The following is a 25,017-nucleotide window of genomic DNA, read 5'->3' on the forward strand; positions in this document are numbered from 1 at the left end:
ATTGCTTCGCAAATACTTTGCAGAAATTGAAGAGCTTCAGGCACTAGGTAGACGTAATTAGGACCTTAGAGGAGAAATGCCAAACATTAGCATTTTGAGTAAGATGCCGAGCAACCCTCCAAATGCGCTGCTTTTGTTGTGACAGATTTTAGTTTTGTCAGGTTTTGAAGTCTCTCAGTCACGACGTCTCTTGACTCATTCGTGATTCATGCACCTTAGCCATTCATCATCTTTTATGCAAATTCAGTTCAACACAGGTTAGGCCAACAACTTAATTCATGGGGCAATGTTTCAAGGGAAGGTGCCAGGTGAGCCTATATAGCTGGAGGCTGTGTTCACTTGGATGGCAAAACACAGTCGGGTGGGAGCCCATTAAGAGCTCCTGCCAAAGGAAGCATTTGCACTTTGAATATTACATATTTGGTTACTGAAGGGGTGGGGGGGTGGGGGCGCAATTTATCAAGATTTAATGTAAAATTGATTTACTTGTACCTGTTGGGCAGAAATCATTCCACGTAACTTTTGCATCATAGCTTCCTGAGGCGTCTCCGCTCTGCTTTTGTTTGGCAGTTTTTTAAGGAACGAGGGATGGGCATGTTTTCTTATTCCAGATGTCGATACTGATAAATAGTTTCAGCGTTGGTCCTGATGTCTTCCTCAGTGAGAAAGATCAGAAGAAATACAAAAAACATGGACCCAGTTTCCTGGAGAATGGGCTGGCCACCATTTCCAGCACCATTTTAGTTTCCAATTTATTCACAGTGTAAGATTTGGGAAATCTGAAAGGTTTTACCCCCCCGTTCCATGCTGTTGCCTTTTCCAATGGCCTTTGAGTTTTAGATTTGATCATCCCCTGGAAAGCAAGAAATTCCAGCTGGTTGAGAAAATGGCATCATGACAGAGGAGAGCTTAAAACGAGCTGAAAGGTGTGAAGAGGATATAAAATGCCCATTAGCGTCTCTGTATTTGAAATATGAGAAAGCTTCTGAAACCATGCAGCAAAATGAGCTGGGCTTTATTCAATCCCTGAGTAACCATAAGACGTCTCTTTGCTCTGCACATTGTGCTGTGCTTTGTGTTGACATCGCTCGCTTTCACTCAGCACTGTCAGCCTGCTATTAAATACCACAACACACAATCATTGCTCCTTCCAAACCGTGTAAACAGTATAGTCACTGTTACTCCGAGCCAGTTCCTCAGCACCAGATGCCGCTCGAGGAGCAGGCTCACTGACCCGACCGTGACGACCACGATCATCTCCTTGTTCCCTTTGAAACGGCCTGATATGAATTTATGAATCGCCCCACTTTGCGTCTCTTTCTGCATTCGAGAGATCAGCTGTGCTGGCCCAAAAAAGCACCCAGTGTGCCTGCAATGGATGTGCCCCGGGGAAAATGCTGTTTCAGTGACCCGTGGTTTCCACAGGGCTCCACTGGGCCATTAGGAGTCCAGAGGGAAGCAGAGAGACAGGGCGGATCACGGGGGACCATGAAGCATTGAACTCCGCGGACAGATAAACTCGTGGGATTACTGTCACGCTGCACAGTCCTCGGGCTCGGTCAAAATGGGGCACGATTTCACTCGGGTCTCGAGAAATTTCATACGGCCTCAAGTCAGAGAAGGTGCCAGAGCGCAGGAGCGGCGACCGTAAATGGCATCTGTTCACGATGAAGTGATTTATCGTTCTGTCATGTGGGATAGCTATGTGTGAAGATTTGTTAATTTCTTCCTAATGAGTCTGAGATTCATTCCCATGATGAATTGAGCAGCAGCAAAGCAGAGAGCTGAATTAATTCTTATTCCAAATGTTTGCATCTGAGTACATTTGCGTGTGAGCGCACCTCAATATAACCTTTTCCAAGTCCAGGGCACTTATCTCGCATAAAAAAAAAGACCTGCTTTCCACTGCAGCACTTACTTGTATGTTGAAATGAGTTTCAGTTGATACAGTTGAAAATGACATTTTCAACAAGAGCACTTTCTCCTGCAGTAGCGTTGAATGAACCAAAATACCGCAGTGCATTTGCAATAAAATCGGCAATTTGGAAAACGGGAAATCAGTTCAAGTGTGCAGGCGGTCTGGGTACACTCAATAACAGTGTGAATGTGAGTGTGAATTTTTATTTCTCTGTGTACCCTGCGACTGACTGGCAAACAATTTAGGTTGTCCCCTTGCCCAAAGTCAACTGGGAGATCCTCCAGCACGCCTCGATCCTGAACAGAATACGTTAGTGACTCGTTCTCAATGCTTCATCGTTGTTGTCCATTTTGCACATGCTGAAAAATAGCTCATGTTTTTGCTCAGCCTTGACTCGGTAAATTAAATTGTTTTGTGCAACTTCGGCCACAGCACTCTACTTTTGAGGAGATCCATTTGTTTGGCTGCAATCTTTCTTCAGAATTGCTATAAGCCCATTGTGCACATTAGTCTCTTTCAGAAACTTCAGAAAGTCGACGTTGAGTTGCTGGAAGCTTACTTTCACATGTTGTGGGCCCTTCTGTATAAGATCATCAGTCAAAATATATGGAACTTGGATTGGAACAAGGCATTGAAATGAAAGTTTGATTTGTGTTGTGATTTCTGACCCGAGGATTGAGACGCGATTAGAATTTTCTCATCTCATTCTCAAGATGCTGGCTCGTCCCAATACTCGAATCTGAAGCCCCTCCTGAATGATTGAGCTTCTCACCGTATCTCTAAGGGAGAGCCCAGGCACCCTGTGGAAGACACTCATTTTCGACCGATTGTATCCAGGATCTTTTAGGTGAGGGTAGGAACGCAGCTTGACCGGTAAAATCAAGAACTTCACCTTCCGACTTGGCTCCTTGGCCCGATACTGATTCCGCATTACTGCACTGATCCACCTGCTCCATCCTTCCTTCATATCTGAACAAGACCCCAAGATACTCGTCATCAATCTCATCCCCCATCCAGAGAGGGCATTCTACCCCTTTTCCGACTGAGGACCATGGTCTCAGATTTGGACTTGCTAATTTTTCAATTATCGCCTCCCCTTACACACACCTCAGCTAACACAATGTAGGTGAAGACACTGCTCTGAGAGCCAACAAATTAACAGCCACAAGGTGAGAGACATTTGCGATCACTATCAAATTTGTGGCTGCAAAGTCTTCTCGGTTAACAAACACAGCTGCGTCCATTTATCGTGTGAGGCTATTGGAGCGTGAATTTGGTCATCAGAACAGAGGCTAAGTCACCCACTAATAGGCCCTCTGCAACAATCCACAACTCTGCGGGTGGAAGGTCAGCACCCTTTTGTCCTAAACTGCCACATGTAATACTGCTGATCATTACCTGGCAGGCTCCTAATCAGAGAGATGTCTCGCCAGTGGGGAAAATAACAAGACACTTTTAATAACTAAGCCTTGAAGATCACATCCCTGTGTAACTGGTAAGATTTGTTGTTGTGTAACCCAGTGGTTGCCATTCTTTGAAACAGTTTCACGCAAAGACAGATTTTGACAACTCGCAATAGAAAGAAAGATGAATGATTAAAGGGAATCTACACCCAAGATGTCAAAGCTTGTCCATATCTCTTTCATCGGCTTATTTTCTTCAATCTAAGAAGTATTTTTTAACTTTAAAAAAAATATATCTTTTTGAAATATTGCAGCTATACCGCTTTTAGCTCTTTTTGCGAAATTGTGACATATGTTCACCAATTTCTGCACACTTTATCAACGATGACGGTTGATAAATATTCATCAGCAAAATGCTACATACACGAGCATTGCGTAGCCTACTTATTAATTGAATTCGTGAGTTAATCTGGATTGCTTTTAGCGGTTCTTTTTCACGTCAAGACGTTGCGCCCACTGGTGCTACTTGTGCCTTCGATGTCACTTGCAGATTGCAACTGAAAACAATTTCGGTCACCATGGCACACCACCCTTGCGTTGATGAATTGTCCCATTGAACTCATTTCATGAAAGCAATCATCAGAGCCCTGTGTTCTTACTAGAGCTGGCACATACCAAGTATTCTTTCTTTCAAAATGGAGGGGGGGGGGGGGGGGGGTAGTTCCCCTTTTACAACACACCATTGCCCCATGAAGCTTAATCTAGTTGTGATAAGTGATCGGTTCGCTTTCTCTTCGGTACCTTGAGATGCCAGTGACCCAACTTCCGAGTTTTTACAAGAACAATAAAATGTCGCTATGTGCAATCGTGCTCACGACTAGCATGTCGGATTAAATGTCACCGGTGAAAAGAAGGTCCCGTTGTATTTTTGTATGCCAATGGTTGCTTGTGCATTATGAGCCCATCTTTCGTATATTTCAGCGTGTCGGTGGATATTGAGCTCACGGAATTTTCTGGACTGAATCATAATTACATTGGTGCAGGTATGACAGATGGATTAGGGTCATAATTAAGAGCATAGAGAGTGTGGACGCGCTTTGTCTTTGCAATGAGCAACACGGGGAGGTAAACATTCCACGGGGTTGTAAAATGACGCTCTTGTTTTCCACTTTTCCTTTCCCCACCCCTCACATCGGCGCCAAATCTGCTGACAGAGATGAATAAAAACACAGCCCAATTTATTTTATTGTTCCAGAGCAGATGGCGCGCATTGAAGACGCAGGGGTTCTGAAACGTACTGACCTTCATGTTGCTAATGTAACATTGGCCCTGCATTGATCTAACATTAACACCTCACCTCTCCACACACAGAATATGCGGGACTCCAAACAAGTCGGTGCTCTGTATGCTTTCAAACAAATCAACTCGACATGCAATTACCTTCTGCTGTGGAGTTATTTTGTTCCTGTGGATTCGACGGCCTTTTCATTTGAGTCTGGGAATTAAACCTGTTTCCAGGTTAATTAATTTGACAGACAGACCCCATTGTGGCCAACGTCAGCCTGAAAGGAGAGCGTATTGCTTCTTGTCCTAAAGGTTGACTTTTTATTGTTCCTTTGCCCGTTGTTCACTCTGTGCCAGCGCTGTAATTGACTTGAAGAAGGCTGTATTGAGCAGACATGTTATTGAATGCTTGAAACAAAGGCCCCGCCCTCTCATAGGAAACCATCATCTATCTAGTGCCGGATATATTGAATTGTTTTGCACCTGTGGCATATGGAAACCGCATCTTTTCTTTTGCTTTCATGTCTATAATGGATTATAAGACGACACGCGGTCTCCAGCGGCCTGTGTTTGCTTGATAATTCATTACATGACGAAACTGAAATAGAATTCTTTTGAGTGGCTGCGTGTCTGGCGGCTTCGCCACTGTGTGAGGAAAGAGAAAGACAGAAGATCCAATCCAAGGTATAATCTCACTCTAAATCACAGCACCTCCCCTGGGGAAAGACCCCTCTTCCTGAGGTTAGTCAGTGAATTAAATCATGGCACGGGCCCCATTTCTCAAAAGTAACCTTTCAGCTGACAGTGGAAGTGGGAGTTGGGCGCTTAAAGCAGAGAGTCCGAGCGGTGAAATTAATGCTGTGCGTGGCGACACCAGTTTCTCTGGCTGTCACTTGTGGAAAAGCTTGCTGCTTCCCTCTCGCGCTCGCCTGCCTGTCTCGGCGTGCTCGCATTAGAGGAGGCCATCTGCCTCTTTCGCCTCTCACGACTCTTCTTCCCACACTTTCTCCCTGTGTGTGTCATGAATCCCTGACTCAGTGCACACAATGTGCACCCGAGCCCATATTAGCATGCTCGGCGTTAGCATACTTGCATGTATTGCCTGTTGTAAAATATTCAAAAAGCTAATGGAGATAAATACACTGCATGACAGGATTAAGATTGAATTAGTCACTATTCAACTTAATTAATTAGAAATGTGTCCATCCAAGCTTGTAATGTCAATAGGACATGCGTGTTTCAATTAGTGCTACATTGCCTTTTCTAATCTTTTAATTGAACAGAAATGAATGGGACCAGCATGATTTTAAAGCGGGGTCCGATGTCATTTTTTTTTTTTTTTTTTAAACACCATACAGAAACTCAACCAAATTGAATAAGCAAATTGACTTATTCCGTAATCCTTTGCTGTGTGTTTATTTAGTAACTGCAGCCTTGCAGATTGCTGCATGAATGCGGTATCGTCACTTTATATTGTTTTATTGCTAAAAACTAATCTTTAAGAAAACTCCTGTAATAAAGCTTTAAAATATAAAGACCTGCAACATTCTGTGAACTAATCATCCTCTTACATTTTTATGGAGGAGGGGTATGATGGTGGTAAGGAAGCAGAAATGTAGCTTGTTAGAACATAAGAAAGCTTTAGACCTCTCTGGCTGCTCAGTACAATATTGTTACAACTGATATTAGTGCCGTATCAATGATCAGAGAGGAGTGGAGGCCTTTATGAGTCACACTTATAGACAGTAAATACCCCCACTACATTTTGCTTGGCTGCTGCATCCAGGAAGAACTGCAGCCAATCATATTGCAGCAAGAAGTGGGATTCATAATAACATATCAATCAAAGTACATTCATCCGTCTGTCTTTTACTGACACCAGGCGACCAAGGCAGGCACACCTGAACGAGTACCATTTAGTCAAAAAGACAATTTTTTTAAACATTTTTTTTCTCTTTAATGATATAATTTCTGCGTGTTTTTGTAAAATACAATTTAACTGACATTTTTTTCTTTACCCTCATAAAAATATGCATTAGAACAAATTGGGTGAGGGGGTGTTGGAACAGATTAATGGCCCTTAATGGGAATTGAGAGACAAGTGTTTTGATTGATGAGCGTTAAACTCATATCTCAAGGCACTGCTCTCACTCTCTCTCGATAATATATAGTTTTTGGTGGTGATTGGTATAGATTGCATGAAGATGAAAGCACTTTTTGAGGAATTTATGATTTTTTCTTTCCTTTTCAAATGTGGTTTAGGCAACTTTGACTAGTGATGTAGATATTTACGCCTATTGACACTTTAAATCAGGATGGGCCACTTAAATCCACAAGAAGCCACAATTACTCATCAGTGCTGATGACAAAATATGTTGATACATGTAAAATATAAGTTCTGAATATATTTCACTTGTGATAACGCATTTTTCAATCCATGTATGAAATATCCACGACCCCAACTCAACAACAAAAGTGTTTGTAGCAAACAACAAAATAATCACACACTGTGTAACCAACCTGGAAAGTATGGAATAAGAATTCCAGGTATGGAAAAATATGCATGTTTCCAAGACAACAGCTTATGTGAGAGTGCACAGTGTTATGTTATCTGTGTGAATACTGGATTCTCACTCGCTCCGATAATTACATCAGTGCCTTATCATGCAGCCAATAGTGTAACCAACAAAATATGTGATTAGAACTCTAACCTTTTGGCACAAAAACAGACAAAGACAAATTGTTTTGAATACACAATTTGAAGCCACCATCTGTCAATGAAGTCGGGCAAGTTTGCCAGCTTGAGAACCGTCACATTTAAATACATTGAATATATGTAAAACAAGATTTTATTGTTTGTGTTGTCGAGGGCCACCAGTTTCTCATCCTTGCTTAAGATCACAGATGTCAAAGTCAAGGCCCGGGGGCTAGATATGGCCCGCCGCATCATTTTATGTAGCCCGCAAAAACAAATCATGTCTGTCAATTTTTGCCATGTGCAATATATAACTGAGATTTTGAACTTTTTTTTTTCACAATAACCTGAACAATAATCGAAGAAACTGCTACAATTGTCATTTGATGTCAAATCTCGTAACCTACTAATCTTTTGAGTAGTATGTGATAAATTGATGGGACGATGAAATATTTATTTGGTCTCACCGTCATAACAGCCCTCCATGGGAAACCGCGCTTACAAAGTGGCCCTCGACAAAACAAAGTTTGACACCACTGCTTTAGATCAAAGATTCCCAACCAAATTGGTGTCACAAAATAGGTCGTCTCTATGGTACTTGTGTTTTACTTCTTTGTTTTGTGGTGTGCCTTGTAAAATATGTACGTACCTTGAAGTTGAAGTGCAAAGTTAAAAGTCCCTATTTTCACACCCAGCACAGGTCTCTCACAAAGTGCAGTCTAGCTGTGCGCGTGGGTGGTTTTCTTTCTTTTGGTATTTTCTTAGAATTTGCACAGGTAGAATTTGTGTTTGCACCGTTGAAGGAATGAAAGTAGCCGAGTCCCGGCCAATCGTCGTGGAATCCATCATTTGCATTAGAATAAAAACAGAGTGCACCAAGCTTGACATTGTTGAAGAAGAAATAAACTTACTGGTCCATTGGTGCATGCAAGTTGCATGTACACAAGTAAACTGCAAGATTTCCGCTTGTGGACGATGTAGGCCATGCAGCCATGCATGTGATGTGAGCACTTGGATACCTCCTTACACCCACGTCCATGCGTCATACATTTTTCATTACTTTCCATGGGAAAGGTTCCAATGTTACATCATTCCCTTAAAAAAAAAACTTTTGCAAGAATGAAATCTACCATTCAACAGTGCATCGCTGGCAAGGACAACAAGATATGTCTTTATTCGAAAGCTGTTTAATGCAACATCATGTTTGTCCTGTTTTGCATCACTTGTTTGACGTGGAAGGCTTGGCAGCGGGGTTTTTGTTTTGTTTTGGGAAATAGTAGCACCAGCTTCTGACATTGGTCCAAAATAAATCAAGACAACTACATGACAGGCTCCAACGCTTCTGAATCCTATTTTGGAAGACAATAACATGACTTTACTAGATTCTAATTATTTGTTTAATTAGAGGAGCAGCAATGTATCAGTCAATTAATCAACAAACACTCAGCTGCAAAATGAATCAACAACTATTTTGTCAAAAGATTAATTGGTTAGAGTCGGTGTTCAACTTAAAATTGTCCAAATTCTCTCGAGAGTAAATATTCTAAGATTTTTGTTGTCCTCTGCAAAAGCACACTGAGTATATAAGACATTTACACACACCTGCTTTAACTCTTAATGGAAAAACTAAAGATCACTTTTGCCGATTTTGTGATGTATTGTACAGACCAAACTAGAAACGGAAGATATCGTAAATGTTGATGCATTTTCTGCCGTCAGTTTGAGATGTCGGGTTTTAAAAGGAAGGAAATTCACTTTAAAATCCAATTTATAATATTTATATTCTATATATCGATATATTTATTCCAATGTTTTTGCTTGGTTGTGTGCCGTTAGAATTTCCAAATGGTTCTTGGCCTAATAAAGTTTGGGAAACACTGCCCAAATAGAACCTACCTATAACGATATTGGATTTGCTCTCTCCTTTGAATAATACTGTAACTTTTTAGAATGTAACGGCTCTGCCAAGAAACTCCCTGACCAACGCTTGCACATGAAATTGCTGGGAAGTCGGTCAGGTTTGTAAAAGCACCATCTGTGCACTTTTTGGTGAGGATGGTGTTTTGTGAGGGGCTTCTTGCTCCTATAGATGTGGTTAATTCCTATCGATGTGTGCTTGTGTGTGTGAACCGTGGAGGATGAATCAGGGATGTCTGGTGAAAAACGCGTTGCCTTGGAGACCATGCAGGCTGGACCCTATCCCCCCCCCCCCCCCCCCCCCCCGCCCCTTTAAAGGTCCACGGTGAAGAATAGAAAAGTACTTGAGGAGCTCGAGACAAGCTCTCGTTGTCATCCCTGCTCGGCAGTCGTCGTCACGATTTTAAACTGCGTGTCACCGTCAAATCGACTTTCGCGTGGCAATAAAAGAGGGCGGGGAAGTGCGGAGAGATTGCATGCCGAGATGTGCTGCATCTCCGGAGAGCAATTATTCAGCTCGTCGTCTAGTTTGCTTACTTTCTAAAAACCATGAAGTGCCAGGCTGTACGCTCGTCATTTGACTTGCTCGCAGTCAAGCCAAGTAACGTCCTCCGTGGAAAATAAGAGGGGGGGAAAAAAAACAACAAAGGGGGCTGTACACCATGCAAGCCTGCCCGTGACTCATTCGCGAGCGTTTGCAGCGACAGAGGAAAGCTTTAATTAGCTGCATTTTCCTTTTCACGCCGCTCAGTGGACGAAGCGAGCGCGCACTCGTCTTTTCTTTCTATAATTTCCTTCCCTCCCCTCCCTCGGCTCTGTCTGAAGCCAGTGGGAAAGAGATGTTGCACCTCCGCGCAAGAGTTGCTCCACAACAAGAATGTCACCGACTTCTGCAGGAGCTCAGATTCAAGTACTGACCACATCTGCCGTTCACTGCGCGCGCTGATTTCTTTTTTGTGTGTTATTTGGGATTGGAACCCCAGTTGGACGCGGCCGGAGTCGAGTTGAAATAAAATTTCCACGAGAGGCTTCGCCATTCAACAAGCTGGCAGCGAGGAGGCAATGGGCGCATCGAGCCTCCTTCACGGACCGCGTCTTGCTTGTATTCTTGCCCAGCTTGTTGAATCTCCGCGGTGACGAGCGAGCCACGATGCCCTCGCGTTAACAACTTCTCGTGATTGCACCATTCATCTCTCGATTTTTATTTAATATTAAAACATGGCTCGTCCCGTTCTATTCGCCGAGCTGGGCTCCGTGTGGAGATTGTTTTGCCTCATGCGGACTGCGCTGGATTTGGCTGTGGCTCAGGAGACGTACGCGCCGCATTCGATCCGGACCGAGGGCCACTTGACCCTCGGCGGACTTTTCCCGGTGCACGCCAGGGGGGTAGACGGCGCGCCGTGCGGGGACCTGAAGAAGGAGAACGGCATCCAGCGGCTCGAAGCCATGATGTACGCTCTGGACCAAATCAATCAGGACGAGCAACTCTTGCCCAACATCACCCTGGGCGCCCGGGTGCTGGACACTTGTTCGAGGGATACCTACGCGCTGGAGCAGTCGCTAACTTTCGTGCAGGCCCTCATCACTAAGGACACCTCAGATGTTAGGTGCACCAACGGGGAGCCGCCGGTCTTTGTCAAGCCTGAAAAAGTGGTGGGAGTCGTCGGAGCCTCCGCGAGCTCGGTATCGATCATGGTTGCCAACATCCTACGCCTCTTCCAGGCAAGTGGAAAGTACACTTGGAAACGATATTTCGCAATTTTTTTTTTTGTGGCGATCGATATACTCATTATACTTTTGAAAAATATACCCAAAATGTCACAAAAGTATTGCCTACTCAGGGGCTTTTCTAGATCCCCCCTCCCCCCCCCAAAAAAAACCCAAAAAAAGAAGGAAGAAAGAGAGAGAAAAGAAATGCAAAATCTGTGGGTACTTTAGATACAAGGACCAGTTCTTTACGAGTTCTTTAAGAAAGGACCCATCATTTTTTCCCTTTGATTTGCGAGCAAGATTTTGAGATACCAGTGCTGTATGGTAGCAGAAAACTCAAATTAGAACAAGTACCACTTGTGCAGATATTCTTCCAAAAGAGGCTTCAAGCTATTCATCGTCACTCCCGTTTGTACGTTTAAAACAACAACAAAAATGTTTAATAGTGTAACACTAATATAATGGGGAAACTGTATTGATGTACTAATGAACAGCATCAGTGCGGCATTCGTAGAGGAACTGAGATGTTTCATGTAGCTCTGGATGTGTGCATAATACTGCCCCCACGTAGCCAAGGTGTAGGTGGAGCAGCACAATGTTTGTTGAATTGAAGCAGAAAATGCCTAAAATGGTTTAATATTCCTGCCATTATATTTATTTACTGCATTTTTCATAATGTGCAATATACTATAATTGAGTGTCATTTTATACATTACAAAGGTTTTGTTGGATTTGTTGAATGCTGGAGGCTGTACTGGGAAAATGGCATTTCCATTCAATTAAGATAATTTGCAATACAAGTTGTTTGCTATGAGCTTGGTCATAGAATCAATTCAACTCCTATCTTAAGGCACCACTGTAAATAACATATTGAATGAATAACATTAACTACAAACCCAGAGAGTACAGTTCACACACATTATAAAAACTACAACAAACCCTAACCCACAAAATTTGCAGAATGATAAAATCAAAATTGCAACCAAGTTCGCTATTAGGGATCCCCATTCGGGATATTCCGAATCCCAACATGATGTTGAAATTTTTATGGGGTTTTCCAGTGGTGTCATCTGTAGAGGTAATATCTCAGGGTCCCCTACTTCCTACCAGCCAGTAACAGCGAGTAAGGTGCCCCGTGTGTGTGTGTGGGGGGGATTCCCAATGTGTTGTCGTTGCAGTGTCTAAAACGGTGACGTTGAAGTGAGCCAATGTGGGGCCGTCTCTCAGATCCCCTTTAATTTGGGGTCCAATGTCTGGATTGCCTACCTTGTTTTTGTGTCTTTGCACATCACAATGACAATGATGCAAAGTCACCCACAACCCTAATAAGGACAAGCAGTATAGAAAATTGATGGATGGATAATTTCTCTCATGACTCACTGAGGTGCCGCAGCTCAGCAATTGGGAATCACTGGTTGGAAACATCAAAGTGTAGGAGAGACTCACTTAAAAAGGATTCATCACTCTTGATCTTCAGTTTGTTTTGTTTACTCATTTCTGGTGATTTCGATTGGGAAAAAAAATTGGCTTCCAGGGCTGCACAATTAAACGATTTAGATTCATGATCAAGATTTTGACTGCCACGATTAAATTAACCTGATTGTCTGCGATATTTACATTTCAAATGCAGGCGCTGCTGCATATTTAATCAAGGACTTTCTCAACAAGCAGTCACCCAACCACCTGGGGGCAAAAACATGCTAAAGGCTTTATGAAATTGTCTAAATAAGAATTCAACGCACCCTGAAGTGGGAGCCTCATTGAGAGTAGTTTTCCCCTAACATTGTTGAGTTGAAGAAGGCTAAGCATGTTCGAATATTCTGGGAGTGCTGGTGAAACAAATTTATTTTGAGGGACCAAGAAACGTCTTAATTTTAGTGAGTTGAGTGGAGATTGCCATAATTGTCATCAGGCTTTTGCAAAACCTGCTGATGAGCTGGTGGTTTGAATCTGAGTTGGACTTGGGATACTTGGGCACCCCTGGTTTACACAATAGGAGCATTGCCGGGTGGTGCTGAAAGAACAGCTCCTGTTGCTTGCAGTCCCTCTCCAAGTGCTGATGAATGGGCCCTGACAGGCGGACTCGTCCCGAGCACGGCCAAATTCAGAAGGGAATTGGAGTGGCAAGAGAGTAGACACATGCAGGAGATGCTTATTATAGAATAATGACACTCAGCAGATCACTGACCTCCACCAATGCCAGACGATGCTGTAGTTTGGATCGGCACCAAAATCTATTCCCTGCGAGATAATCACTTTCTGCAGATGCCAATATTTTGCATTAAGATTTAAACTCGTCCGACTAGAAACAAGGATGGGAAGTTTGCAACAATGTTTTTTTTTTGTTGTTTTTTTTTACTATGACAGTGCCCCGCCCCTTTACATAGTCATGAAAATCAGTGTTGGTTGAAAAAAAACATTGAAAACAACAGAAAGATAATATGAGGGTAATTCCCTGTTTTCTAAAAAACACCTGTGGTGGTGGTGCCTACAGATACGATTGTCTGACGAGTGATTCACTTATGACATTTTCAAGATACGCCTAATGGACAATTTTTCTGCTTTGATTTGTGAGTGCAAATTTGACATATGCGACTTGTACAGTATGGTGGCAGGTGACCCAACACAACTCACTTCATAACAAGCAACAGCAGATCATTTACAACCCCTCAAAAAGATGCTTCGGGCCATTTGTTGCCATGCTCAGCTGAAGTTTACTGTTTCCACTCATAAAACAAAGACAACCGTGAAGCCTCAGCTAGCCTAATGCTAAGAGACAATGCAAAACACCACAGATGGTCGAGCAATTTGCATCTACAGTTTGTGGAGGTGCTGTTACCCAATAAGCAACGGATATCGGAGTACAAATGGTGGAGCAACAGAAGATAATGTAATACTCATAGGCATACAGTTATTCTTTGTCCTCTGGAGTAACTAGCCATACTGAGAAGGTTAAGAGGAGCCAAGTATGTCTACAGTCCACCCCTCCATTGCCGCCGTTAGGCACTCCGGCACCCATAGATTCTCATATTTGCACCCCAACCCCAATATTTTCAAAATATCTTCATATTTCTTAATATCTATTGGGTTTACATCCCCCCCACACACTATTTCCCTCTTTGTGGATTGAAAGTTTCTCTCCCCAATGCATTTCAATGGCCGTCATTGGATTTTTGCCATTGACGGTCGTTGACCCCGAATAGCGGCGGTCGACTGGATGTTTGTCTTAGACTGCTCTCGCGTGTCCAACAAAATAGCAATGTGAGTGAATATATTCAGTGAGTGAGATAGTCTGACAAACTTTTTCACATCATTTTCTTTAATTTCAAAGGGGAAAGATGACTTCGCATGGTCACAAGACACCACTTTACAAACCACAAATCCCGGGTGACTTAAGAAATTGTTCGAGAATTCGCAATTTAGGTATAACCTCATGTTGAAAGAATGATTTTCTTATTTCCTGCAAAAAAAATCAACTTTACAAACATCAAGAACACCAAGTTACAACACATGAATAAATAAGTCATTTATAATTGGGGAGTTACTTTTCAGTCACCGCGCGCTACGTTGTAAAGGGCAAGTGAGAGAATGAGAAACGGCAAACATTAGGTGCACTTTCCCCTTGGCAGATTGCAAGAGAAGGTACCAGCTTGATAATAATCAAAACTCCAGCCGTCCGCCTGCCCGTCCGTCCGTCCAGCCGTCCATCCATCCATACATCCATCCATCAATCCATTTTCCGTTCTGTTTCTTCTCATTAGGGTCGAACACTGCTGAGTTGAGTTCAGCTGTTGTCTCAGCTGATGTCTAACCAAACAGGATATTTTTTTCCCTTCCTATATATATATATATATATATATATATATATATATATATATATATATATATATATATATATATATATATATATTATTTAGGAAGAAAAAAATACAGCGAGACAGCGAGAAAAAGCGAGCAAGAGAGAAGAAAGCAGGAAAAAAAAGAGCAGTTAACATGGCAGATATTTATCACATTCATACATAAAGATGATCAAAAGCAGCAACACGCACAGTGATGGATTATTTGGATGTGGAAACCCACTTCGATATGCTTACGAATTTCTCTGATGTGAAATTTTTCGTCAGCCTTGCAACACATTTGGATAATGTTTTTGGAAACAGACAATTTGAGAAGAAATGTTTTTAAGCGAATCTTATACAGATTTCATTCCATATTATTATGCAGTATACGTTTCATAAATACAAAATACACTTATCATCATAAAGTCCTAAAACCTATTTGGGCACAGAGCTACAACAATAATACCCAGTATAATAGACTGCAAGATCAGATAAGTTCACATGTTAAAGAATATACACAAGAACTGTCTATATTAACATAAAAAATTATGACTTGATGACTAATTATCAAGATGTCTTGTCACAAGAGCAATGTAGTCCAAAACAACTATAAAAAGCCCTTCGCATAAACATATGCTTCTCTATTCTTTATGATATACATAAAACGTTGTTTTTACTATTATTATTTTTGCCTCACTGGTCATCATTATTAATCACTGGGACACAAGTTGCCAGTAAACGTTGTCCAAATGTTCTCACACACGAGATTCTACAACAAATGCAGGAGTTACATTTAGTAAATTTGCTCTGTGAATGAATGAACTAACAATCAAAAAATTTGCAGTTATATTTTACTCTATATGTAAAACAAAGTAACACTGTCCATTGTCAAATTCATCACACATTTTTCCCCAATATTCCACATTTTTCTACTTCTACTTTTTTTATGCAAGCAAAGCTTGTAACAGATATTTATTTCACTAAAATCTTGGAATCAATGTAAAATCATCAAGTCAAAAGTATATTTTCATTCAGGACTGTTCTAATAGCTTTTATTTATCATTGAATACAGTTTTTCTCTAGTAACACACAACTATTGAAAATAATAATAATGATAATAACACTAATCATAATAAAGAATCAAAGCTGATTCAGTTGTACAATTTTGGGCTCCTTTCTTTCTTTCTTCTCATAGAAACCGTTCTCAAAACTTCTTGCTCACATGTTTAATTCACCTCAAGCAGGGTTTATTTGTTAGGTGTCATGGTAATTTTCTCTGAGATGACAAACCAAAGTTGTACAATTAATGTGGTGTTTGACTTCTTTGATTTTTCCAACAGGCATCAAGCAGGCAAAACTGAAAGTAAAATGACGTGCCAGTCATTCCTAAGTTTTGCTGCACCGCCACAGGAAGTAAATCAAACTGTTAATTGAGTTAAAATACGCTATAAATTTAAATTATCCCCAAAGGTTAGTGCTTTAATTTTGACAGTATTTTCATAATTAAATGGAATCTAAAGAATGAAACAATGTGTGCAGCATAATTGAGTCATTGCTACTTCTATTGTGCACAAGTAGTACAGTTATGACGGCATAATTTGAGGTTTTCACTGCTTTTCAGAGCATAAAGAATATTTACCGATCATTATTGTTACTTAGCCTGCATGTGTCGATGCATTGTTTGTTTTCAAATGTTAAACAATTCTTTGTAAAAATATATTCTGTGCATCACAACTAGTCAAAACACAGTCATTGTATTGGTTCGTTTGTAGAATATGAATTAAACAGGCAAAATCAACTTGTTTTTGTCTCTTTCAAATGACGGCCATTTTGACACTTGCTGTCGACAGAAAATGACATCTCAGGTCTCAGGTTACAACCAATCATGGATGGAAGGCGTGATGATGTTTTGTTTTTCAGCACTCGTGTGCTAGCTTTCAGTACCATGGACAGTGCCCCAGGCCCCTACTTTGGTTTTACTGAGCAGAAGGGGTGAAAAGTCAGAAGCTCAATTCGGTGCAAGTTTAAGTTGGACTTTAATTCACACTCCAAACACTCAAATTCAGCTCATAGATCCATCCCTCTGGTGTATTGTCTCACCAGTTTTCTCAAGCTGAGCTGTCATTGGTTGTCACCAGACACCTGCGATGTCATTTTCAGTCGACATCAAGTAACAAAATGTCTGTCCCTGAGGTAGATAAAAATGGGTACATTTTGTTGCTTTACTCACCTTCCATGAATGCAATATTAATCAGAATGCCATATTTAGAGCAGTGCGGGTACAAGGAACATATTATTGGAAAGAAAATGTTGGAGTTGACTTCGGTTTTAAAACACCACATATTCGTTTGCTCGTTGATTGCATGTGTTGGCATCAAGGTAGCAGACAACAAAGATGTGTGGTTGTTTATGTGCAGAAGGTAACAGTAAATATTTTCAGATTCCTGCCGTCCTCATAGTTAGACATTTGCAAACATAGGAAACAAAAAATCGTCATGTTTGCTTATTTTCTGAGGAATCTTACAATCCAAACCAGTGACTGAATCATAATTGCTTGTGCTTCTGACATAATGTCCTGCATTTGATTAAAGGGATGGAAATTTATAATTTATAATGTCATAATTGAAAAGAATTGACAGATTCATTGATTATTAAAATGATAGTTAGCTGCAGCCCTCTTTACCTGTAAACCATCTGGGATTGCCCTTCAACAGCTCAAAGCTTCTTTTTTGAACATTAGTTGTTTGCCAAACTTCTTGCTTCTTGTAAAACGGGTTGAGTTGTGTTTACTGCCACCCATTTGCTGTTAAGTCAAAGGTGAAGGACAGCTCGTATCTCTGAAAATCCCCAAGTCATTTAACTCGGATCTCAGGGCACCACTGTGCTCGCTTTATCAACAGGAAATGTGCTGAGGGTCAAATGAAGAAAACGTGATGTTTACCAGTCAGATAAATGAGAGAAAGAACAACATTAGCATAACGTAGCTAATGGCACTGACATCCAGTAACGGTATTTCTAAGATGAATGGCAGAAGTTACTTTCTTCCTGCTTTAATTTGGAAATGTGGTAAAAGGGTAAAATGTAGAGTCACTGCTTTGCAGAAGGGAGAATTGGTTGGCTTTATGTTGTTTTTTTTATGAGCGCACTAAAATAGGCCCTTATTATTTGTCTGCAGTGTGACTTGTGGATAATTTGAGGAAATATTTTAGACATTGGCTACTGGGGAATATTTGGGATTGGCCACGTTAAATCTATTCCCCCCTTCAATCAAAGCAGTGATGATTAATTGTGCCCAGCATGTTGCCTTTGTTAGGAAATGACAACGGAATCGCTGCCGGAATCGCTTGAAGCAACTACCGGCCTCCTCTCTTCATTTCTTCACTTTCAGTCGGACCATTTGTAAAGTTCATATCTGAACAAGATGTACGGGTTGCTAAATCAGATGCAGCGCCACTTTGTGCAATTATACGTGATTACAAAGGCCTCTAGATTTGTTTTTTTCTTTAATGACATATTTTTACCCCTGTTACTTTGATTTATGGGTAATCCACCTTGCTTTCATCACTTTGGAAATGGAGGCGCACCCATGTGAATTTTCAGTCAAAATGCTGGCACCCTATCTGGGTGCTATCATTGCAAGCAAATGAAATGAGTTTGCACCAGTGATTTCAAAGAGCGTTAGCGTTTGTTTTTGTGAGCATATCTCTTATGCCTGTTGGCTGAGAGTGCGTTGCTGCAGTGGAATGAGAACCGCAGCAGGGCTCCAGTACAGCGGATTAATTATTTAAAACACATCTCCATATAACAAAATATCTAATGGCTTGAAATATCACACGGATGCTGTTGCAAGTGTGCAAACTTGCGTGCACTCGTTTGACTGCAAGTAAGATGGCTGGTAGACATTGCATGTCCAATTTTTGTGCAGACTCAGGGATCTCTGCACCTGTTTGTCAATTCGGCAAACCATTCTGCCATGCTGGGATATCTAGCACAGCGAGGATGTGTCCTTTAAATTAATTGATGATTTGATGTCAGGAAGTCAGTGTAAAGTTACACCGGCTTGGACCACAATTAAGTGGTGCAGCTGGCCTTAGTGCAACTCGGGTGAATTAGAATCAGGTAAAGACAGACATGAGGTTCGGAAAATGGTTGTCACCATCTTATTGATTTTCAAGCGGTCACGTCCTTTTCTGCATAGAGATTTTTCCATGCGAGCTGTCAATGCACCACATTAGTCGAGCCAATTTGATTTTCTTAATCCACGCTGTGTTCACACGCACCAGGATGCAAACTGCCCTTTTTCAAATGACCTGTCGAGAATGAAATTACCAACATCTTGTCTAATCTGCCTCCACCGCAGATTTACAGCGTGCTGTGTGCCGTGCAGGATTTGCGCCAGTCATGAAAATAGAGCCTGTCGTGTTACTACTTGTGATTTGCCGTTGCACGCTGTAGCTCTTTCTGTTGAATTAGAAACATGATGATGGGCTCGGCTGCAAATAGCTGTTTAGTGGAAAGTGACCATCATAATATTTAACGTGCTTTTAGTCCCATTGGCAAGTCCACGGCATCATTCATCCTCTTGGTTTTTGTGGCTCCATTGGCTGGACAATTAGGCAAAGGATTCAAACCCCAGCTGTCAACCTGGATTGCTTATCAGCTACTCACTAAGAATTTTATTTTTTAAAACAGTCTGAAGTCAGTAAAACCCTCAAGTTACACTTTGATGCCTCTATGAAACATTAACATGAGACTTGAAAGGGTAGAGCCATACATGCTTTTAATTTATTCCCCTTTACTTTTGCCCTGCTCTCGTAGGGGTTGTTCATGCTCGTGTCATGTCATGTTATGTTTCTTGCCGTGTTCTCAAGTGCAATACAGTCACAAATGAAATGATCGTCACGCTAAGCCTTTAAGTGCAAATTTCCGAGCAGTATCAGTAGCTTCTTTTTTTTTTCAATATTGAAAATGAAGCAAAATGTGAAAGTCAGTATTTGTGACTATTTCTATGAGTAGTTAAACATAAAAGAATTCCTAACCTTGACCAGTTCAAATGAAATTGTTCTTGTTGAATGGACGTCTTTACTATTGAAATGACACAGAAATGTGGATGAAATGAAACAATTCATTTGTTTCAGTTTTCAATTTACTTACTGTACTACTCTTGTGCAGATATTATATTGGCAACAACTGCCTTGGAATGATGCAAAATGTGTTTCCCCCAAAACTGGCCAATACAGACGATTTATGAATACATTTTTTAAAAAAAAAGTGCAAAAAAATCATCCACGGTGAATAATTTACTAACATAACTTTTTCATATCCCATTTCCATTTTTCTCCCGCCCAGACAGAGGGCATTCAACAAACAGAAATCGAAAGCCCGCTTGGGCTCACTTTGATTCTGTGTCCAGGGTATGAATCATTTTAGGCTTTACTGTATCGGCCCAACGCTAATAAACTCTGAATGAACTTTCAGTGTAAATCTCTCGCTTTACTAATGGAGCATGCAGGCGATGACAACTCCCTAAGCTGTCTTCTTCTAGCCCACTTCCAGCTTTTGTTTCAGTTACTATGATAAGGTCATTCAGTGACTCCCCCTTGTAATAAGTGCACCATCAAGGAAGCAAAATAGTGATTGTAGATTTGATGGCCTGACCCTAAATATTATTGGTGTCTATGAGTATCTGTTGAACTCTTAATAGTGGCAGAATTGACTTGAGCGATGGATTTTTCTGAAAACCCAAGAGGGTTGATCAATAGTGTTGCTATGGTGAAGCCGATTTGCTGCAAAGATGTTTTTATTTCACCCTCTTCCACGCTGCGTTAGGAATGAAGACAACAAAACCACAAGGAGAGAGACGAAAAAAAATCAATCAAACTATTAAACTGTTTTTAAGAAGTAGCACACCTGATGAAAAAAAAAAAAAAACATATCCTGAAATTGCAGCCATTTTCGGAGAGGAATGTCCTCTGAATGCACTCCGGTTGAGAGGAGTGTGTAACTTTGTCCTTTTGTCAGTCTTAATCTCACTTGTATCCATCTCGACGAGATCAGAGTGATGCTTGCTGTCCTCTCGCATCTCTTTCTGCGACTACAGTAGCAAAACTTTTTTTTCTTTATTTAATGCAGGTGAACTCTTTCTTGTCCCCCTGTCTGGGGAAAGAGCCACTTCAGACCTGCTGTCTAAATGAGGCATTGGCGTCCTCTACTCACATGGCCCTGACAGGCTGCAGTTGGCTTTTTATCTCTCCTTTCTCTCAGAATCATCACTGTGATTGATGAAGGGACTGAAACCGCATAGCCTGATCTATTCAGAGGACAGTGGTAAAGACAGACACCAAAGAGAATACCAAAAAGTACATGAAAGCCGTTCGTGTCTACCTGTGCTCTGCCTTTGGAAAGGGTTTTTAAAATTTCAGTTTTTGTAATCAGAATTGATTTTAGCCTATGCATCTAGCTGTTCAATAAGTAACAGGTCAAAAGTGATTGTCAATTCTAGTGTGACAACCGTGGTTGGAATGCTAAATGCAGCCACCATTTTCTTTATGCCTACACAAACATTTTTTGAGCCACAAGATAAAAAAAAATAGCTTAAGAAATCTGCTTGAAGCCTAGAGCGGCTGGGACATTGTGAGGCTTTTCTGCTCTGCTACAAAGTATCACGAAGATTTTCATGACACTACGACTACTAATACTGCTTATTGATCTGGTACTTTATTGGTTTGTCTGTACTTTGAAAAACACCAAAACAAACAAATTGCTTCATTTTTTTATTTCTAAAAATGAACTTGTATGGCAAATGCAACCACGATAATTTGAAATGAATAATGAAAAAAAAATGTTTTCAGAAAAATATGTAGTTTGAATAAATAATTTTTATAGTGTTATAGAGTAAATAATTATTTATTGTAAAAGCAAAGTGGTGTAGAGCAATAATGCCGTTATTCTTACGGTTCTGTAAGGTGAGATGCACATTTTCTAAATATTTGCTAAGCCTTCCTGTACCCCCCACATTTGAATTATTGATAACACTTGTGGCAACGTGCAGCAACGCATCAGCCTTTGAGAAATGCAGCTACACTTTTGACCGTTTCACTCTCGCCACATGATTGCCAATCACCAAGAGCACTGACGTTGCGGTCAGCGGTGGGGATTTAAATCATTCATGGGTGGGCTACTTATTTCTGTTATCCGTTGAAAAGTCCCGCAATCACGACACGGCAAAACGTATCTTATGCTAATTGGCAAAAAAAGCAAACAGTTCAATTGAGTGTAAATCAATACGAACGAGTGAAACGCTGAGGTGCTCAATCTAGCAACCCAACTTGATGGATGCCAGCTTGAGCTATATGAGTGCAAATAAGTAAAATCTCACTTCTTGTTTCCTTGAAAGTGAGTGCTGGCAGCAGAGTTGGCGTTCAGAACCCAAACCATTGACACGGTGGCAGCAATGGCTTGGTAGCCCAAGGCAATGGGGCTCAGACACTCAGCCCCACCGTTAAACCGATTCCAAACACACACATCAAAATAACAAGATTAAATGTATAGGGTTATACAGCACGATGGATGTTTTTATATAGCCACGAATCATATCGTAATGTGCTCACACACCACGACATGGAAGGTCATGTTCTCGTGTAGTGCATGACACAGGAGTGGGGCTAAATGGCTCGCCTCCGATTGTAAAATGCTTCTTAGATGAATATATGAATTTTTTTGCTCGTAAGAAACAAGATCACAGAAGTAAAAGGTGCAAAATAACGTTCAAATAGCTTATACTGTATGTATCGAAAATGCATTTGAATAATTTCTCCAGGACTCCGTTAGTGGCAGAGGTTGTCATTACTCGATGGATGGATGGATGGATGGATGGATGGATGGATGGATGGATGGATGGATGGATGGATGGATGGATGGATGGATGGATGGATGGATGGATGGATGGATGGATGGATGGATGGATGGATGGATGGATGGAATTCCTACCCTCATGGCACTTTCATCTTTCTCTAACGCGTGTGCACTCTCATGCAACAAGGGGTTCTAAAGTGGCCATACCAGCAGACAATCTATTTTTTTCAATCACTTATTTATACAGCAGGGGTTGCTCACCTTTTTCAAAGTGAGAGCTACTTCTTGGCTACTGATTAATGTGGTACTGATTGGATACCTTTTTCTGTACTCACAAATTTGCTCAAAATACCTTTCAGCTCTTCTGGGGTTAAGATCAGAGGATGTCGTTAATATTTGTCAACTGTGGTCTTAATTGCGAAGCCCTTTGAGACTCTTTTGTGATTAAGGGCTATTTTGATAAATTGTGGACTTAATATTATTGTGGGCACAACATTGGTGACCCCCAGTATGTCGTTTTTGAGGAACATGTGTAATGTAGTCAGAAACAACTCTCCGAATTCCCTTTATGGGGTCTTTAATTTAATTCTCCACCACACGATGCATTCAAATGCTTGCAGACAAAGAGCTCTTTCACTCTAGATTAAAGAATGGAGAGACAAAACAGCACCTCAATTTTTTTTTTTTTTTTTTTATCCACACCAGTGGGTTTGACTCGTGTAGTTTCTCTCTAAATTGCTAATTAGCATCTATTCTCAGCAGCATACACGTATCGAAATATAGACAAGCATGGGAATAAAGTGCACTCTCTCAACTAATTTGACGCTTCACTCTAAACAACATCTAGTCAACACGGGCCTTCAAGTCAGGCTCAGCATATACTTTGCGTTCAACCGTGAAGGGAATTATATTCTTCTTATATTATCGTGCAAAACATCTACCTGTCAGATATCATGCTGTGTCTATATGTTGTTTTGTCATATCATGCAAGTGTTTTTTAAGACATGCAAGACATGCTTGAATGTGATTTCACACAGTCTAGTCACAACATTAGACATGCCTGGATAGTCTTTGGCAGTGGTTCTTAAGGATTTTACACCTAAAAAAAATCATGATCAACAATAAAATTCAGTGTCTTAGATGCACAAGTATATGCAGTTTATGTATATACAGTTTTATTCCTAAAATTTAGTATTTTTATAAGTGACTACATATCACCATCAGTGGTCTGGTCTGACATTTGGAGATACATTTCCATGCTGTGTAATGAATGACCTGTCCTCGTGTTGCTAATTACCACGTCCTCAGGAGATGTTTCTTCAGTGTCTTATTCAGAAAGCCAAGGTGCAGAGAAAGGATGATGGTGGGGATGGCACTTGAGGGGATTGGTGCTTGAGACTGTGTGACCTTCTGCCAATGATAAACCCATCACATTATTGACACTTCTTTGCGAGGAGGGATTTATGTTGTTTACCTCAACAAATGAAAAGTACATGCATTTAAAGGATGGGAAGGTGTACAAGTAGCACATAATTAAGTTAAATACAGTTTTGAATGCAATGTGTAAAGTGCACACTTTGTTTCAGGAAGAACATATTCAGCCAAAAATATATAGTAAAATATTTTTGTAAAAGTCTGTAGTTCTGACTCAGGCCACTGTCACTAACATATCTTTTAAGATTCAAGATTTCAAGATTCAAGAGTTTTTATTCGCCATGTTTGAGCGTGCCAAACAAGGAATTTGACTTCGGTAAATCACAGCCTCTGTTCAACATTTAGGTGACTAACAACAACACTCAGGACATGTGAAAAATGGCAAATATTCTCAAACATCCCCTGATCTTAAACTTTTAAGAATCAATTATCCTATTGATTATTCCATTGATGATTCCATTGACTACCTCACCCCACCATTATCCTCCAGTCAACTTTTTTTTGAAGATGGGAAGGGGAGGACGACACTGTCTCACACACCTCTACAAAAATCACTTAGTTTTGCCAAAGTTGATTGATGGTGAGGTGTTGTAGTTTTTCTACGGTAACAGTACGTGAAAAGAGTACACATTTTATTAGGCAAAAATTAGCCTTAATTGCGTGATAAATAAAATTATTGGTATTAAAAGGGGGTTGGATTAATCGTTTTAATAACTCTATTAACTGACACCACTAAAATATATATATATATATATATAAACAACACTAATGGCAAGAAAAAAAAATCTGTCGCAAAAAAAATATATATACACAAACATGATTCTAAATTTCTAAATATGGTTATAAAATCAACATAGGCAGACTATTTTTTTTTAAAATCAATATTTGTGGTCGACATAGTAGTTTTTAGTAGAAATAGTTTTTCCCCTCCCAGGCCCGACTTAGGCTTTCATAATGCAGGTT

General features: G+C 40.7%; 1 protein-coding gene and 1 long non-coding RNA gene across 2 annotated transcripts in view; one reads left to right on the forward strand and one right to left on the reverse strand.

The window, feature by feature from the left end:
* Window positions 1–7,793, reverse strand: part of LOC148401791 (uncharacterized) — a 22,317-nt gene extending 14,524 nt beyond the window's left edge. Inside the window, exon 1 of the long non-coding RNA XR_015857082.1 lies at window positions 7,768–7,793. This is a non-coding gene — a long non-coding RNA (uncharacterized LOC148401791). The remainder of the gene's footprint in view (window positions 1–7,767) is intronic.
* Window positions 7,794–9,681: 1,888 nt separating this feature from the next.
* The window catches only part of LOC148401792 (metabotropic glutamate receptor 7-like), a 93,001-nt gene continuing 77,665 nt past the window's right edge, over window positions 9,682–25,017 (forward strand). Inside the window, exon 1 of the mRNA XM_088368605.1 lies at window positions 9,682–10,939. Within this exon, the coding sequence (XP_088224731.1) occupies window positions 10,436–10,939 (504 nt within the window). The 5' untranslated portion in view covers window positions 9,682–10,435. The remainder of the gene's footprint in view (window positions 10,940–25,017) is intronic.

This window comes from Syngnathus floridae, chromosome 2 (assembly GCF_059516105.1).
Source record: "Syngnathus floridae isolate MCC-2025c chromosome 2, RoL_Sflo_1.0, whole genome shotgun sequence".
Taxonomy (NCBI): Eukaryota; Metazoa; Chordata; class Actinopteri; order Syngnathiformes; family Syngnathidae; genus Syngnathus; species Syngnathus floridae.